A 19,726-nucleotide genomic window follows, 5' to 3' on the forward strand; every position below is an offset into this window, starting at 1 on the left:
TCCCAGTGTTGGGTTGCGGCCGGAATGCTTAAAATATAAAATATATAAGTTGGCGGTTCATTCCACTGTGGCAACCTCTGATTAATAAAGGGACTAACCCGAAAAGAAAATGAATAAATGATTGAATGAATGAATGACTGAAATAAATAAATGTAAAAAAATAACACTGATTACCATGATGTGGACTTTAAATGAAACATTTTCAATAAGAGATTAAGATCAAAACCTCAGTCAATCCCAATGAGAATTTATTTTGGTCCCACTTTACATAAAGTGGCCTTAACTACTAAGTACTTGCATAAAAAGTACAATGTAGTTCCTGTGTTCATATTGTATAGGACAACACTGTTGGTGATATAATGAGGCAGGATACTGGTTAAGTTTGGTGGGATAGGTGGGTTTAAGGCTGGGATGTAAGTGTCAGTCCCCTGTGTTTATGTCATGTGACCTTCCCCATGTGCTCATTTGTTCTGTTTTCCCACCAGCAGCCAGTTTTATGAGTTTAACCTGTGTTCCTCCCCAGTGTATTATCAGAGTCATCATATCCTGTGTATTTATAGTCCAATGTGTTGTTCAGTCCTTGGTCTAGTATTCTTGGTTATGCGTTGTCTACACATCATGTCGTTCCTGAGTCTCCTGTTTTTCCTATGTCGTCCAAATGAGTGTTTTGTAAATAATCTACATGCTTGATAACTCCTGCGATTCTTTGCCTTTCTGAGAGAGAGCCCATGCATGACAGTAAGTGATTGGTTATTGGTCATTATTATAACATCATTAACATTTAGCTTCTGAAGGATTTGTTTTGTTGTTGCCGCTGCTGTAACAAATGTGCCTTATAATCAAACTAAATAAATAAAAGTTAATGCTGATAACTATAATGTGGACTTTAAATGAAACATGTTCATTAAGACATCAACATCATAACCTCAGTCAAACCCAGTGAGAATTATTTTGGTCCCACTTTATATTAAGTGACCTTAACTACTAGGTACTTACATAAAAGTACAATGCAAATACTGTTCATATTGTATTGGACAACACTTTTGGTGAAATTTGGTGGGATGGGTGGGTTTAAGGCTGGATAAACATGTAAGTGATTGGTCATTGGTCATTATTATAGCATCATTAACATTTGGCTTCTGAAGGATTTCTTTTGTTGTTGCTGCTTCTGTAAATAATGCGCCTTATAATCAAACCAAAATAAATACATATTGTAAAAAGAATTAACGCTGATTACTATAATGTGGACTTTAAATGAAACATTTTCAATAAGACATCAACATCAAAACATCAATCCCAATGAGAACTTATTTTGGTGCCACTTTATATTAAGTGACCTTAACTACTAGGCATTTACATAAAAAGTACAATGTAATTACCGTTCATTTTGTATTGGAGAACACTATTGGTGATACAATGACGGGGAGTACTGGTCAAGTTTGGTGAAATGGGTGGGTTTAAGGCTGGGTTAAGATGTAAATGATTGGTCAACAGTGTAATTATGAATGCAGTTACATAAATTAATTATCAATGTAATTCACTGCAGGTATTTTTTGTATCTAAATATAAGTACAATGCAAAAATGTATATGCACAGAAAAGTGCATTTACGCATTTAGTAATTATTAAGTACACAGTAATTAAAGCCACTTAATAACATAAAGCTGGAGAAAACTTTTATAAACGTATGACAGAATTAAACTGCTTAACAATAAGTTGAACAAATAAAATTGGATCTAGTTTTCATCAATGAAAGACACTACTCAAGTGTGCAAACCTGATGAAAAGTGTGCTATCTTTCAAACATTTCATTGTCAATTCAATATTGATTCAGTGCTGGTCTGCCTTCAGGGATTGTATCTGGACCTAAGATGATCAGAGGAAGTTTGTTCTGTCTGTCTGGGGGTGAGTCGAGTCATTCGAGACATGCTGCTAGATATCAATTGTGTCTCTTATCAAACTAGACAAGGCTAAAACACAACATTCATCAAACTGATGTGAGGTTAGACTCACGCTGAACAGGCTGTGGTCTAAAGTGCGGTCCAGGAGTTTGTCCAGCTGGTAAAGTGCTCGACTTGCAGCGTGCCAGGGCAGAAACTCAGTCTCCTGAGACAAATAGGAGATCATCTGCAGGGGGATGTTTTGTGGCAAATATCCAGCTCTGGAGGAAAGAAAGAGGAAAAAGACATTTTTTTTTTACTCATATTCCCCCTTTGGTACACACATCGTTAACAATTGATTACAAACAGTTCATTTTGTTCATCATTATTCATTTGGAATAACTGCCAGGCATTGTGCTTTGCGTGGGGAGACATAATGTGCTGAAAGAAACCAAAAAACAGATTCTCCTGTACGGCTACAGTCATGTCCAATTTACATAAATCCATAAAACATAAGCTCTCTTCTAAAAGCTTCAAATGTCTTTGCTATTTTCCCTTCAGTCTTTTTAGAAACGCCTACAACCCTCCCATGAGAGCGGGAAAACAGAGAGGTGGCCATTATCCTTAGACCGAAACACCATAAAGACAAGACTTTCCATGAGTCCTTGAATCTAAACAACTTAGCAAACATACTGTCACAATTAGACAAAGTTACGGCTTTGGAACTGGATAGCATTGCCGGTGGCATATTTTTAAAGGTTTGTGATGTATAATTTATGTATGCTATGCAGTTTAATGGTTATTAGAGGGGTTTGCTGTTAATTTAGCAAAATGCTAATGTCAACTCTATTGAAAACAACTGTCAGTGTGGTGCAAATGAGTAGCAAAATGATATGTTGGTTCTTATGCATTTTTCCTGAGTGAAACATCCATCGAGTGATGTTTAAAGTGTGTTTGGTTTTATCTGAAGTGTTTTATCTTGCACAGAAACTTTTCAGAAAATGCTTTATATGGACAGACAGATTGTAGGGAAACAAAACACCCTTACAAAATTGTTTGACTTATGAAAGTCAAGAATATCTGTGTATTTAGGTCATAATACAAGGCATTTTCATAAAGTTAAACAGATATTTCACCCAAAGATGAAAATTAACTCACCATTTACTCGTAAGTAATTAGTAGTTTTAAACCTTTAACAAACCTTTAACAAACAATATATTTTGTAGAAAGCTGAAAACCTGTCACAATTGACTTTGATAATAGGAAAAAATAAATACTATGGATGTAAAAGGTGAGCAAATGATGACAGAATTTTCATGTTTGTGTGAACTATCCATTTAATGTACATTACAAAAAATGTCGACAAATTAAATTTTGTAGCAAAAATGTTACAATTAAAATAATTATTCTTGCTTTGGCTTAGTTTAGAACATATATTCTTAGCAAAGGGCTATTTTCAAATACAGGCAACATAATGTTGACTATTAAACACAATTCATCAAGTTGTAGCCAAGTTTAGGCCAACGAAAAAGTAACTATTAAAGCAATTTTCAAGCAATATTCACGTTTAAAAATATAGAAAATTTGATATTAAATAATTTGTTTAGTCTACTTGGAAAAGTAACAGTCAATATTTTTAAAACAATACTAATCAACAATGTATACCCAATTTTGTGAAAAAAAGCCATCTACAGAGTTTGGACTCTAATTATATTAAACAGACTTAAAATTCCAGCAACAGTTTCACCCAATGCACATTTAATTGTGACATTAATCAATTAAACGGTATATATTCACAGAGTTTGCCGTAAAAATTAGGGATGTAACAAATTTTCAGGCATTTGGCATTTTAGTTTTTTTTCCCCCTGGAAGAGAAAATACACCCCCCACCCAATGTGCCTCAATGCCCAGTAGTGTTCATCACACTGGTTTTACTTTTCTTCCAGCAGTAGTCAGTGTGCGGTGTCAATCTGCTTTCACACCAGATGCAGAAAGCACTTCACTGTGCTATGAAACCCATTCATTTCAATTACTTGGGTTGCACACAGGGGGGTTGTTGCTGTTTTGAAGTGCAAAAGCAACATTCAATAGCTCAATATTCTGTTTTGTGTATTTCCCCCTGATGTACACTTATACTTATCTATGCATAAATCACACATGCTCACTGGAAAAGCAAAGTCGAAGGTGCCGACAAGACATTTCTAAGTATGGCAACGCTGGTAAAATGACACCTTTTAACTCCTTATGGTCAATAAAATTTGGTTATATATATATTTTTTTAATCCGTATAATTTAAGTTATTGACTTTAAAAATCTTACAACATTAATTATATTATTTAATACATACAATAAAAAGAGGGTTTTTTTTTTATGGGCCATGTGCATGTCTCATTTTTAGTCTCGTCCCAGAATTTGTATTTTTGGTCATCCCTAGTACAACTATGTTGATATTCATATAAGTTGTCTTTTGTGAACTTTTACACAGTGCTAATATAAGAACAACTGACATTATTTTAAGTGTAATATTAAACTCTATTAAGTGTAATTCTTCTATTTTGTTGTAGTGTTGTAATACATTGGCCATGAGTTGCAAGGGCATTTTTAAAATTGTTAGCCATTTGTTTTGTTTTTGTTATTTTTTCTTCTATTTTTTTAAAAACACGTTCATATAATACAACATAAATGCACCTAATTTTAGCTTATTAGAAACACACAATTCCATATAGTTACATATTGAATAATACATTGTAATACTGGAGTTCTTCTTCATTTTATTTATTTATATTTTATTTAAAGTAACAAAGAAATAATCAAACCAAAAAAAAAAATCACAAATAATGCATTAAGGTAAAAAAAAAGAGCTGCAAATTGTTCAGGTTTCAAAATGTGTCATTACTAATAAATAGTCTAATGAAATGGCAGTAATTTTCACATTTGTGAAGATCTGCAATTATGTATGACGAGGCAGGTTTTTTCAATGAGCCTAAGCTGTCAATTTCATGCAGGGCACATAAGGGCTCCAAATTGGAGGTCGGGCAAAAAAGGGAAGTGATCAGACTTGAAAACGGACTCATTAAATTCCCGGGGACAGATTCACCCAACGCACATTTAATTGGGACATTAATCACAGTTACTCACAGACACCCACTGCTACCCAAGGAGGTTTTTAACATTTGCAGAGAAACTGATTTGCATTAACATTAGCAGTAGACAATTGAGGATGTGAAGAATTTAAGCTATCCACATAAAAAAAAAGTTTCAATTGTGCATATAGCATCCAGCAATGGTGAATTTATACCATCAAACTATGAATAGTTTTAGCTCAAAGTGTGCAGAGAGGTCTAATTAAGATCATGAACCATGCTCCCCTTCCTTTGAACAGCCTGTTAATATATTAGAAGAGAACAGAGAGTCTTCGAACTGCCTTTAATATTTTAAGTTCAGGGAGAAATAGGCTTTAAAGTTTTAATATAAATGATTTTTCCTATGCATGATAATAGAAAAGTACTGAAACATTTTTGCTCACTTTTACTTTTACATATTCAAAAATCAGAGCTCAGAAAGCTTTACAGACACTAAAATACTTGTCAGATGTATAGATATATTAAAATCAGATGTGATGGTGTTGAATACTTTTAAAAATGCAAACCTTTTACACCTAAGGCATGTGTTATTTTAAATAATTCAACCGTTATGGAGTCAATAATTCACACATCCATGTGTTTATCTAAAAACATGTTTGAAATTTAATTTGAAGTCTGTAAACGACTTTCCTTTGACATTGATTATGCATCTACTCAAACCCGACACCAAACAGAATGAAGAATTAAACTGTGGTCTAATGAGCAATAATTGTATTAAAATAAACAATTAATCAGTCTATAATGATGCTATGGCACACTCATTGGCGTTCATTCAGTCAGTCTAATTACATGGAAATATCCAATGCATATTCTTATGATTGATGTGTGCACAAAACCTGAAGAATGGCGTTTTAACACTTGAGCGTAATCATATCGCATATGCATTAATTATGTTGTGTTGCTCATCAAGCTCCAGGGCTTAAATAGCACATTAATTGTTTCACCTGTCACGTCATATTAAAGATGAAGAGTGATGGCCAATGGTTCCAACAAATCACATCTATTTATATGGGTAAATTGACCTCTAGAATGTGGCTGAGAGTGTCGTGTGCAGGAGTAGGCAAGGAAGATGAGGACAGGAGGATATTTTCTTAGGTGTTTGACTAACAAAAATTAAAAATTGAAATACAACTTAAACAGACATAGCTTAACTTGTGAGGTAGCATAAAGAAACCAGATAAGGAACAAAAGAAACTCACAACTTAAACATACTGTAAAAAAACATTAAAAAAAACACTAAACAAGAGGGAGGTGAACATAATCAGTAACTGTAAGGGGTTTGACGAGATATCGTGTGATGAGATCTCACAAAATTTAATCACAACAAGATTTCTCATCATGTTAAAAAAAGTGTTGTGCGCAACATTCGGTTGCTTGGGCTGGTGTGACGTAACCATTTTTTTAAACCGAAGATCAACAGCTGTGTGTACAAACAGAGGCTACAACCGTAGCCACACAAATTAACTATGACATGAAATAGCATTCCCCTTCCTTTGAAAAGCCTGTTAATATATTAGATATGCCGGAAGTCATAATCATCATAAACACAAATCAATCTATTTTAGTCGCATTATTGAAGTGCTGTACAGACATGTAAACACTGTAATCAAACTATTACAATCATGTAGGACTTTTAGCTGTATTTTGCGAAATGATAGTAAAAAATGATCTGCACCTATCCGGTCAGTAAAGGACCACAGACACACATAGGGAACTTCTGGAGACTAGAGACACATGCCTTCATCATCACCGACGACATGTTTATGCTACAAACGGTATCAAATTCAATTAAAACTATCAGCCCCTACTTCATACTTACATCCGGTAACTCAGAGTTTGTCAGAGGGGCATGAAATGTTGCTGAAATAAAGTAAAACTGTTAAAAAATTATAATAATTATATATATATATATATATATATATATATATATATATATATATATATATATATATATATATATATATATATATATATATATATATATTCAATGCGTGGAAGAGAGTTACACGAGAGAAGCCAGTCAGTAGAGTTTAGAGCAAAATATTTTGCAGCGTTTGCATGTCCTTTACTCCATAGAATTCAATACAATAGTAAAACACCATTCCTTACCTACTGTACTTCTATTTCTTACTACACCTAAATTGTTTTGCATTTTGAGATTTTTTTAGTTTAATAAAAATCTGTTTTCCATTCATATATTAGCCTAAGTTTTAAATGATATATAAGACTATTTTACACACATATATTAGTAAAAAACTGTATTTTGCAGTGTTTGCATCCTTTACTGCATAGAGTTCATTAAAATAAAAGTAAAATAACATAAATTACAAGTTAATTTTAACAAAGCAGCTAAGTAGGTATATGCAGGAATCCTAAAGAAAATTTCAATCCTTTTTTAAGACTTTTTAAAGACCTTCTCTGAATATTTTAAGATCTCATCGCCACTTCAAGTTCTAATCAGTATCAAACCTTTACCTTAATAAACAGTTGTTAATAAACAGTTGTAGTTAAATAAATGAATGGAGCACAACCATGCAACAGAACTTAGATAAGCTCGGAAGAAACAAACCTTGAAAGAATAAATTACGTAGTTGTTTTCAGCGACAGGTTTTAGCCACTGTTTAATCTCGTCTTTCTCCCACCAGGAGTATGCAAACTTGCATTATCCCATTTTGCCGTCTGTTTTGCTCTATGGCAGGGCTATTCAATTAGCTTGTCATGGGGGCCAGTTCATGAAAAGCATCCCAAATGATTGGCCGGAGAGATATGACTAGCAATATGAGTGATGACACAAGCATACAGAATGAGATCCCATTTGCTGTATTTTTGCTCCTTAAGATACCCACGTTGTATTTTACCACAATAAAATGTTAATATATTGTATTTTGAAACTACATAACATCACTGCATTGTACAATGTGACTTTTCTTTTTTTTTTTTACAAACATTCAAATGTTGTATTTCAAAGCACAACAAAAGCAGTGCATTGGGCAGTTGGCTTCCTCTACATTCAGACACATTCATATGTTATGTTTTGAACTGCAAAACAATTATGGATACAACAGTTATAGATTTTGGTTGTACGATTATATAGTCTAAAGAATAATCATGGTTTTACGGTTATCACGTCTAATGTAAATTTAAGAGTCCAAGAACAACAAACTATCACTGACCCAATGGACAAAAAGGTCCAACACCAATAGTTTCTCTTTCAAACACTGAGTTTGAGAGGTTATACAAGCACTAAGTTATAGAGAAAAATTGCTGTGTTCAAGAAGTCAAAAACAGAACTAAAGCAAATATTAATCACCACGACGGTGAATTCAATTACTAAGTAAATAAGTAATGTGTAGTTATATAGCGCATTTTATTGTGTATGGCCATATACCCAAAGCGCTTCGCAATCATGAGGGGGGTCTCTCCACACCACCACCCGTGTGCAGCATCCACTTGGATGATGCGACCGCAGCCACAGGACAACATTGCCAGTGCATTCACCACATGCCTGCTACTGGTGGAGAGGAGGCACAGTAATAGAGCCAATTTGGTTAATGGGGATGATTGGGAGGCCATGATGGGTAAGGGCCAATGAAGGAAATTTGGCCAGGACACTGGGGATAAACCCCTACTCTTTACAAGAAGTGCCATGGGATTTTTAATGACCACAGAGAATCAGGACGGTTAAATGTCTCATTCGAAAGACAGCAATCACTGACAGTGTAGTGTCCCCTTTACTATACTGGGGCATTAGTATCACACAGACCTCACTAACACCACTTCCAACAACAACCTAGTTTTCCCATGTGGTCTCCCATCCAGATACTGACCAGGCTCAGCCCTGCTTAGCTTCAGTGAGTAACCGGTCTTGCAGGGTGATATGGCTATGGCTAATTAAAACATTTTTAATAAGACATCAAACACATCACATCACATTATCAGAAGTAAAAAGTTATAATAGAAATGTGTTTTGAACCTTTTAAAATGTTATTTTTAGGGAAAATAAAGACATTTAAGAACTCATAATGGCTGTCATTTATATGTAGAGACACTTCCATTACTGCCACATTGACACACAGCAGCAACTGGAGGCCATTCAGTTTCTCCATTTTATAAAACATTCCTTTCTTCCTTGTATTTTTGAATTATTCAGCTTTCTGATCGAAGGTTGGAGGGGAAATGTTCATTAAATATAGACGCAACATTACCATAAAACTGTCATAAGGCATTGAAGTTTCCCTGCTGTTAGTGAGCCCTGCAAGGAATGAGCTGATCACTCTTTTGCTTCAGAAATGTGCCGATACACAGACACACAACCTTAGAGAAACATAAAATATGACATACTGTAAAGGCTATTTATCATTAATGGTGGATCTCCAGTAGAAGTAAACTGCATGTGGTTTCCTAAAATCACATCTTTTCAATGAGAGCAGGTGATATCGTGCAACACGATCATTCACCACCACTGAAGAACTGAAAGAAGCTGTAAAATTCGCTCAGATTTTTAATTCATGAGTATGTAAAGAGCAGCATAACAGGCTCCTGAATAAATCATTGGCTTCTAAATTGGCCTGTAATTGTGGCTCATTTTGTGGGAGATTTAGAAGAGCATTTCAAACAGACCTATTACGAAGCTTTATCACTGAGACTGAAATTAGACTTCACTCTTTGCACAAAAACATTCATAAAAAGAATGCGTCTATGCATGTGTTTTTGAGACATATCAGGACACAAATGTGAAATATGACAGGGGTATGACAGGTATTACAAGGAGATGGTGAATTATGAGGACATTGCTGATGTCTCATTTTTTAAAAGGCTAATAAATCATACAGAATGATTTTTTTTTTCTCTCCAGAAAGTAAAACTGTTTACAGTATCCTGTAAAGGGTAGGGTTAGGTGAAGAGTTGGGGTCAGGCAATAGAAAATACAGTTTATACAGAATAAAAATAATACCACAACTTTAAAAATCGAGAACTCTGCAAAGAAGAAAAGGAGAGCTAAGCTCTTTCTGTCAAGTTTCAGTTGGTTGCCTATTTAAACGAAAGGTATCCAAACCAATGTATCAGCCGCCAGGCAGCTCGTGATAGAGCACTTCATCACTGGCCTCCAAGAAGCCCTGACCTCACCCCCTGTGATTTTTCTCTATGGGGGTACGTTAAAGATATTGTGTTTCGACCACCTCTACCAGCTAACATTGAGGAACTTAAAGAAGGAATAACTGCAGCTATCCAATTTGTTACCCCCAAGATGTGGAATGTGGAAAGATGTACCCCCAGAGAGTGTTAATTGAGTTTGAGTATTGGGTTGATGTCACTAGAGTGTCTGGAAGGGGTCATATTGAACATCTATGAACTTGTTTTCTATTGAAAAAAACTTGAAGTACTCTTCACATTGGTAAATTTCCCAAGGTTCCATCATGTTTGTTTGATTAAATACAGATTTTCAAAGTTGTGGTATTCTTTTTGAATCACCCTCTATATGTTTAAAAAATTATTATTATTATTATTATTATTATTATTTTACACATACACTAAAAAGAGGATTTCTGCAAAACTGTTGCAAAAATCTATTTGTATTGAATTTAAACAAACAAATTAAATTTAGTAATGCTCAACTTAATTTTTTGGTTTAAATTAAGTCCAAATAAATGGTTTACAACAACTTAACGTATCGGGAATCATCTTTAAATATTTTTTTTCAGTGTACACACATGCACATGCACACACACAGAACACACACACATGCACACAAAATCTGTCTCTAAGGTTGATAGCGCTATTAATGAGAGGTTTCTATGGAGGTTCAAAATGCAGTGATCAAGACAACTCTGCTGAGGATTGGGAAAAAAAACACACCATATAACTCATCACAGAAGATTCTAATGGTGCGTGTCCACCAACACATTTTTGCATAGCTGAATAAAAACACTCATCTGTGAACCCTTGAGAACACTTCTGCAGTGCTGCGTTTACTCAGTATTGAAGATTCTCCAATTGTTGGCACATTTAAAAAGCGCTGAGTGCACAGCCTTGTCACCCTGCTGGCTTTCTAAAAAATGTGGAGCTCTCATTGAAAACAACTGGAAAAAATACGCTTGCCTTGGGAAAAATGCTTTGGTTGATATGCACCCTAATGATTTCATGTGCCATTAAAAACACTATGACCGTCGCCTTTTAACCATTAAAACCACTAAGTTTTAATGGTTTCTAGTGTGCTTTGGAAATGTTTCATTATCTTTTATTGGTTTTAAAGAGACTGTTCACCCAAAACTGACAATTCTGTCATCATTTACTCACTCTTCACATATTCCATAGTAGAAAAAGCAAATACTATAGAAGTAAATGGTTACTGATATGCAACATTTTTTAAAATATCTTCTTTTGTGCAAAAAAAAAGAAAGAACCATTTAAAACCACTTGAGGGTGAGAAAATAGTGAGTAAATTTTTGAACGTAAAAGAAAAATTAGAACCAAATAGAACCAAAAAAGTCTATTATACTTTCGATTAAAATCAATATAATTTATATCATAACCATTAAAAACATTACAAGGCCATTAGGATTGTATGACAGTCTCTATTACTTTTTTGTTTGTTTGTTTGTTTTTTCCAAACAGGGAAGTGATTTATATAAATCTGGTTTAGTATAGTCTGAAGCAAATGATCAACAAAAATTTCTGTTAATGTGTTTTTTGTACACTTTAATGTTCTGAAAAAATCTATATATCACATTTTTAAAAATATTATTGATGCAGATCTAAATTTACATCCTACATTGCACGTAAACATTGTTGTATTATATTGTATTATTCATTTATTCATTTTCCTTCAGCTTGGTCCCTTTGATTTTTAGGGGTCGCCACAGCAGAATGAACATATCCAAGATATGTTTCAGGTAGCGGATGCCCTTCTAGCCACAACCCAGTACTGGGAATATATATAATAATTATATATTATAATATAATCATATTGTATTATATAATATTCTATTGTATATTATATTCTATTGTATACTATATTATATTATATTATATTATATTATATTATATTATATTATATTATATTATATTATATTATATTATATTATATTATATTATATTATATTATATTATATTATATTTTTTCTTAACAATATTTGTGGTTTACTGAATGCTCTAGTAGAGCTGGTGATTATTATGAGAATATTATCAGAATAAAGAATATTATGACAACTTGAATATAATTGAAGACATTATTCCACAAAAGATGCCAAAGCTGTGCAATTAACCCAATTAACATATTCCTCCATTAATAATGCATATTAAATATGATCTTCAGTCTCAAACTAGGCTCTACCAACGGCAAGTTTCTTCTCCTCAATTGATCCAGTAATTCATAATCACAATAAAGGCTGACTGAGCTTTGTGCGGCTGCATTGATCTGTGTGAATGATTCCCATGAGCACCAGGGGCATTTAATTAGGTGACATCACTCCAGGCATTCAGTTCCCTCAGTCATATGAAAACTCTTTATCATCCAGCAATTTACTGAGACATTTTACACACAGTGATTTACGCTGAAGCTGTTTTTAACACAGGTTGGCATTTCCGCTTCTTGAGTACGTAAGCGCCAATAAACACCTCCACAGCCCTGTTAGCATCCGCAGTTTTATTAAGAGTAGCGGTAAACAACAACAGAGACAAATAATATGCACTAACGTGAAAAAAAATCTAAGCTGAGGAACTGAAGGATTTGCATTTAGTCCTGTTAGTTTTCAATTATCCAGCTCTTCGGTAAACAAGGCCAAGCTGAATAAACAGGCTAAATGAACATGACGTACGACAACGCAGCAGGAACAGGTTTCCATTCTCAGCTCAACGTGATGGCAATAAACACACAGTTCCCTGCGGGTTTGTTATCAGTTGACTGAATCATCATGGTTAGAAAACATCTGTGGCCAAAAACACAATTCTCCACATGCCCACTAAACCCCTGTCTAGCTCAACGTGAGCCGCGCAGACGAGTCTGTCGCTTCGGTATGATGAACAGCAGCGCTAATGCTAGCAGAGCATCTGGCAGCTTCCTCATTTAGTTTGGTGGAAGAGTAAAAATGACTGTCCAAACTGAATTCATTTAACAAACAAAGCAGCTCCAGAATATTCAGCGTTCAATGTTGAAAAAAGTCCATCAGTGATACGTAAACTCTGATTAGTTTTTTTTAGCATCCAAGCTGCTCGCGATTGAATATTTACTTCTTAAAAAGAATGAGTCTGACAGAGAGGACCTGAGGGAGAGCAGTCACTCCTGAAGGGACTAATGACAGCTTCTGGTGCTTACTTTTATCATTTCTGTTTCATTGGACGTGTGTATGAGAGTCTCCAGCTAATGATGAAGCTCTAAATCTGGATCTACACAATGAGGTAACAGTGAAAAGGCAGGAGTGCAGAGGTTTACTTCACTTTCTTATTATCCACTATGGCAGTAACGGCTGAATGGTCTCACCACAGGTCTATTCTTGATGAGCTAAAGGCTTTTTCTTCAATAATGCCTTCAGGCTGAAGGAGAAAAGGAACAAACAGTACAAGAGCTTCATCTGTCAGTAATGAATAGTCAGAAGTTGACTGGATCTGACTGCTCTTTCTGGTGTGATGGACGGCTTTATAACAATCCATTCAGACTGACCATTCAGTCTTTCCAAAAGGCCAGGTACCTTTATCTAAAGAGGGGAAAACTAATACATAAAGCATAAGCAATCGATGAATATGTACTTGCATGCAATGCAACACATAGTAAATCTAAAAAAAAAAAAAGTACTAGTAGTGTGAATATGAATTCTATGCTTATAGATTAAATGTTAAGCAGCTTGCCATATTAGTAGAAAACAATTAATTGTCTATGTATTGTGTATGATTTATTAAATCAGTAATTAATTGCACTTGTTTTTTAATAGTACACAAAAACAAAAACAAATAATAAAAACAAACTTAGAAACCCTAATACTCTATTGAATCGAATAATTAATAAAACTAGGTAATAATGATGATGATATTTAATAATAATAATAACAACAATAATAATAATCATTTGTTTCATTATGAATAAACAGTTATAATGCAATGTAATGTAATGTAATGAACCATTATTTCCAGTTCCACAATTATGCTAAAAACATATATATACTTTTTCAAATGTCAATCAAAAGAAAGGTAATAGATGTTTTATAGGTGCTGACTGGCTAATCACTTCTATTTAAGTTTAACTGCAAGTACAGCTATATAAAACATAATGGATTCACTTAAGATGAACATTATATGGTCATTTTACATATTATATTTCCACAGCTGATGAATATGCCAGGATTTGAACTTTCTGTAACATTTAATTCTTCTGAGATCAGCGGATCAAATAGAATATGAACTCCACTGTATGTCTGGTGATGCTATTTTAATCAGCTTGGAGGCTGTTAATGTATGCAAAACCAAGGTTTTAAACACAGATTTGCAACCCTTTCATTTCCATACAGACATGTTAATCATGATGTAACCTTCTGAAATCCCAGGAAGATAAAAATCTATTTGCACTGCTGCAACTTTTAGCTATTGCAACCCTCTTTTTGGTGATCGACATTTGTGGGGGGAAAAAAATCCTCCAAGATTATGATAAGCTCTTTAGGGAAATCAGATTTAAGAAATTAATTATTCATCCACAGTGTGTCATTCAGAAATTAAGCATATTATCATAAAGAAAAATACATCAATAAAAATAATTGATTAAATACGTTCAAAGAAACCGATTTAAAGGCTGATCTGGTTTTATTAAAGTGAATATATGTTAAAATCTTTTTTAAGTAGTATAACAAAAAAAACATCAGTGCATTTAAGTGGTTTTATTTATTATATATAAATTATTTACAGTGAAGTCTATATGCTTGCTTTTTTGTGCTGAAATGCTTAGTATGGCAAGCTGTTGTAACATTCATTCATTCATTTTCTTTTCGGCTTAGTCCGTTTATTAATCTGAGGTCACCACAGCGGAATGAACCGCCAACTCATCCAGCATTTGTTTTATGCAGTGGAAGCCCTTCCAGCTGCAACCCATCACTGGGAAACACATACACACTTATTCACACACACATACATGCACGACGGACATTTTAGCCTACCCAATTCACCTGTACCACATGCCTTTGGACTGTGGGGGAAACCGGAGCACCCGGAGGAAACCCACGCGAATGCAGGGAGAACATGCAAACTCCACACAGAAACGCCAACTGACCCAGCCGAGGCTCAAACCACCAACCTTCTTGCTGTTGTAACATTTAATCTATAAATATATAAGTAATTTATATGCTACTTTTTTACATTAAATTTGAGTACTATTTACATTTCTTGTTTGAGATGCCTATTACATATGTTTTTACATACTTTTAATTAATCATTATTAAACACCATTTATTTATTAAATAATTATACCTATTAAGTAGATATGATTTTCAATACGTACAAGAATTTATTCATTACATATTGATTCTGACTTATTGTATTCAATACTAGTACTTGATATTTAGACACCCATATCTATGAAACAGATACTATTCCTTATTGATTGAATTGTTTTGATTAGCTTCTACTACTAATTCAACAAATACTACACATTGATTATATACCACACCATATTGACTAGTAATAAGAAATGGTGCTAGTAATAATTAGAAAAGATACTAAAAGTATTGGTTGCAGTTTATTTTACATTATGTGCACATAATGGCTGTTTCTCGATATGCGTTCTTCAGCGATCTTGTGTCCTCGTGTTCTCGTGTAACATCATCAACCGGCAAAGTTCAGTTTCAAAACTCAAGACTGCAAGATCAGAGGACACGTGAAAGTTTCTGAACGTTCCTTAGATATCAAGGATACGCTGATGCAGACTTGAGCACCGAACTCACTCTAGAAGTCCCAGAAGTCATTGCGACTGAGGTGGGAAGCGCAGCATTACATATAGATTTATCATTATTGTTCAGTAATATAACTTTTTTACCTCAGAAGTTTCCCTATAAATGAGACAGTGAAATTAAACATTCACAATAAAAAACTTAATAAAGGCATAAACACATTAAGGGTGTTTTATTTGCTTAAATTCATATTAAAATCTGTTTTATTTGTATTGTGCAAAGTATATCTGTAAAGTCTTTATGCATAGTATATATTGTGAAAAGGGGAGAAACAATAAATCGCTGTATGAATGCTGTAATGTTTAAATAATTTTCGGTTAAAAATGCGTGAAGGTCATGTGACCATCAGGATTATATATGGTAACTGCATGGGTTAAGGTTAAGTTCAGAGGACACACACACAGATAGCACCTAATTATTACCCAGTTTATGTAATGATGATGATAAGAAAAATAGCACAAACACAAAAAACAGGGCTGTATCATAAAGTGCTATTAATACATGAGTACTAGTAGTTAATAAATAAAAACTGGTGATTTATGAATAAGTGCTTGTATATTTTTAAAGAGGTACTATTACCAAATAAATACTGAATAGGTGCTAATGAATAAGTAATAGTATTAGTAGCTAATATATAAAAATGTTCCTATACAATCAAAATAGATAGTAGTGTATTTTGTAGGTTAGATGTAAATATGGCTTGCCATAGAATTGGTCTCAATGGGCATTTATACTCTGAGAGTTTTCCCTCACCGCTGTCACTTTGTACTTTCTCAGTGGTTGGTCAAAGACCTCCTGAAATACCCTGACAGTTAGTGTGACAATAAAAAGCAGCACACAAATAAAGCTGAATTAGACTCTGCAGGGGTGTGAAGGACATTAAATGGATCTCTAGTGCAGGTTTCGGGCTCTCTGAATGACTCTGCATGTTTCCAGAGGCTTCATGTAACAAACACAACTCACCTCGCCAGGTTGAAGACGTCATCAATCAGACCAGCCCTGTTGCCCACAGAGATGATCTGCCACAAGAGAACAGCACACACATTTATAATGCAGCAGAAAGCAGGCAGATAGATGAGAGATGAGGAGAAGGAGGAAAAGAGAAATCACGACTGAAGGGGTAACATGATTTGATGAATCAGGAGTCAAGAACGAAAGTACTGACAAAAACCTGCCTTCCATTACAGATTTGATGTTTTATACATTGATAAAAAAGGCATTCATAAAAACATTTCCACATTGTGAAAAAAAGTTAATTAGCAGGTTCTGAATATCATGATTCATGTTTTTTTTTCAGTTCATTTATAGTTATAAATTGCATTATAGGACCTTGATCTCCACTCTGTCTACTTATGATGTTGAAAATTTAAAGAGCCCATATTATACATGAAATAGGGTCATATTTAGGTTGTAAGGGTCTCCAACAACAGTCTAATATGCATGCAAGGTCATAAAACACTTTGATGGTCTTATAATCTGCATTTATTTTTACCTAATTATCCCAACGACTCCCATATGAATCGTTCAGCGATTCATTTGTTCCCAACCCCCTCCTCAGCCCGAAGCTAATTTGCGCTGATTGGACCGATGACAGCCTGCTGCGATTGGTCGACAGTGACAGGCTTCAGCACGAGACAGAGTGAAATGCCCAGCTGGTAATCAACTATATAAAAGTAGTCACAGTGCACACGCGCTTCATAGTGTAAGGCTTTTTTCACACACACACACAACCCTCCTCAGAAGAACTGGGGAGATCGACGCGAGTCTCTCTCTCTCCCTCTCCCTCTCTCTCTCTCACACACACACACAACGCTCCTCAGAAGAACTAGGGAAAGCGACGCGAGTCTCTCTCTCTCTCTCTCTCTCACACACACACAACGCTCCTCAGAAGAACTAGGGAAAGCGACGCGAGTCTCTCTCTCTCTCTCTCTCTCTCTCTCACACACACACACACACACACACAACGCTCCTCAGAAGAACTAGGGAAAGTGACACGAGTCTCCTGTCTCCTAGCTTACGATCGATCGCCATAGCAACGACAAACGGCAGTGGAACGCGAGCTCACAAAAGCCTTTAACGTTAAATCCGTAAACAAAGCGGCACGCGTCGCGTTTTTAACGTGGCTTACATGTGATAAGAGAATATAAAGAGTAACCGCGTGTACTGTACCAGGTTAACAACTCATCTTTGGGTAGAGACTGTCAATATTATCCATCTGAGCACAGCGTGACTTCATTGGACCGGCGGCGTCTGTGTGTGTGTGTCTAGTGTTTTTTCTGTGTTAGTGGGCAGGGCCGCAGGTTTCAAATCTCCCTGGTTTGCGCGCGTAACTACTGGCGAGGCTTGTGTTTCGTGGCTGCGTCATCGCGAAACACCTAATGACTCGTTATCAAGGCGACTCGTTTGAAGCACTATGAGTCGACTCTTTTATAGATGAATCAATAGTTTTAAACACTGTACACTTACAGATTTAAGCCTTAGCTGGATATTTCACTTCACTTAGAGCTGTGTTACACACTACATGGAAGGGCATTTTCAAAAAACCCATAATATGGGCTCTTTAACTCTGCAGTTTAACAAAGTGATTTGATTGACATTTTTAGCAGGGGTGATTATGAATAATCAAAGAATCGATGCTCCGATAGGAAGTGCCTGATTCGACTGCAAATCTCTTCACAGGGGTATTGTGAAATGAGGATCATACCATTTTGGCTCTATGGGGGGTTCTCAATGTCTAATTTTACATTGAAGTACAGGTTTTCTCCCCTAAGTTACACTATATAGTCATATGAAAAGAAGAAAGATTTTATAATTATTTTAAGAAGCGTAAATAAATCCAACCACTCATGAGATGTAAGTTTCACTTTCCATGAATATTTGTGAAAAGAAAATTAATTTAGAATTAATAAAAGTGTGAAGGCACTTTGAAATTGACCAGAAAAGATAATCCAAAGAAGTAAGACTCAAGTTATGCCAACACTCATGTTACTCATCTAAAATTACTCCTCATACCAATAAGATTTCTAATACAATAGTTCTATTATCAGTTGCCACTGGCTTGCTTGCTTGCTTGCTTTGGGACTTGGGGAGCTGCACATTGATGGATTTGCTCTTCAGTGTTTGGACTTTCATCAGTGAAAATTAAACCACACTGAATTCAACTAAACTGAACTTCAACTCTGAAAACTGGACTGACACAGTTTCAATTTACTACAACTTGTATATTAAGCTGCTTTCACACAATCTACATTGTAAAAGGGCTATAGAAATAAACATGATTTAAACTTATTTAAATAATTTCTTCACACAAGTAAAATCTTTAAAAGTCTGTTGTGCCAATGACGTAATTGAATGCAATTCCAATCAATCTAATGAATAAACAGCTCAATGAAGCGAAGAAAATACAATCATGCTAGTTAGTTTTTATCTTTTTGACTACATTTTAGTCTTGTCACTTTTCCTAAAAAAAAATGTGCTGTTCATTAATTAGATGAGAGAACCAGAGCATGCACATTCATAGTTTTCAGTCACTATTACTATTACGATGACCTGTAAACTTTCTTTGTCAAGCTATAAGCAACAAAAAGTTTGTCCTCATTTTCTTTGACGAAATTAGCACTGCTGTTAATTTAAGAACAGCATACAACGTTAGGACTTCTAAAATAGCTATATCTTCTTTCAATATTAGACTGATAATGACAGTTCATCTAGTTCTGGAGCAATGCTAAAGTAACTGTGTCCGAAAATTGGAAAAGAGAAATCAAGGTCAAAATTAC

At 34.8% G+C, this 19,726-nt stretch overlaps 1 protein-coding gene across 1 annotated transcript in view; it reads right to left on the minus strand.

Moving 5' to 3' along the window:
* The window catches only part of trhde.1 (thyrotropin releasing hormone degrading enzyme, tandem duplicate 1), a 201,909-nt gene that overhangs the window by 46,837 nt on the left and 135,346 nt on the right, over positions 1 to 19,726 (minus strand). The window contains exons 12-13 of the mRNA XM_056455543.1: positions 16,914 to 16,969; positions 2,013 to 2,160 (exon numbers count right to left, since the gene is read on the minus strand). Of these exons, the coding sequence (XP_056311518.1) occupies positions 2,013 to 2,160; positions 16,914 to 16,969 (204 nt within the window). The remainder of the gene's footprint in view (positions 1 to 2,012; positions 2,161 to 16,913; positions 16,970 to 19,726) is intronic.

The sequence above is a fragment of the Danio aesculapii genome, chromosome 4, assembly GCF_903798145.1.
Source record: "Danio aesculapii chromosome 4, fDanAes4.1, whole genome shotgun sequence".
Lineage (NCBI taxonomy): Eukaryota > Metazoa > Chordata > Actinopteri > Cypriniformes > Danionidae > Danio > Danio aesculapii.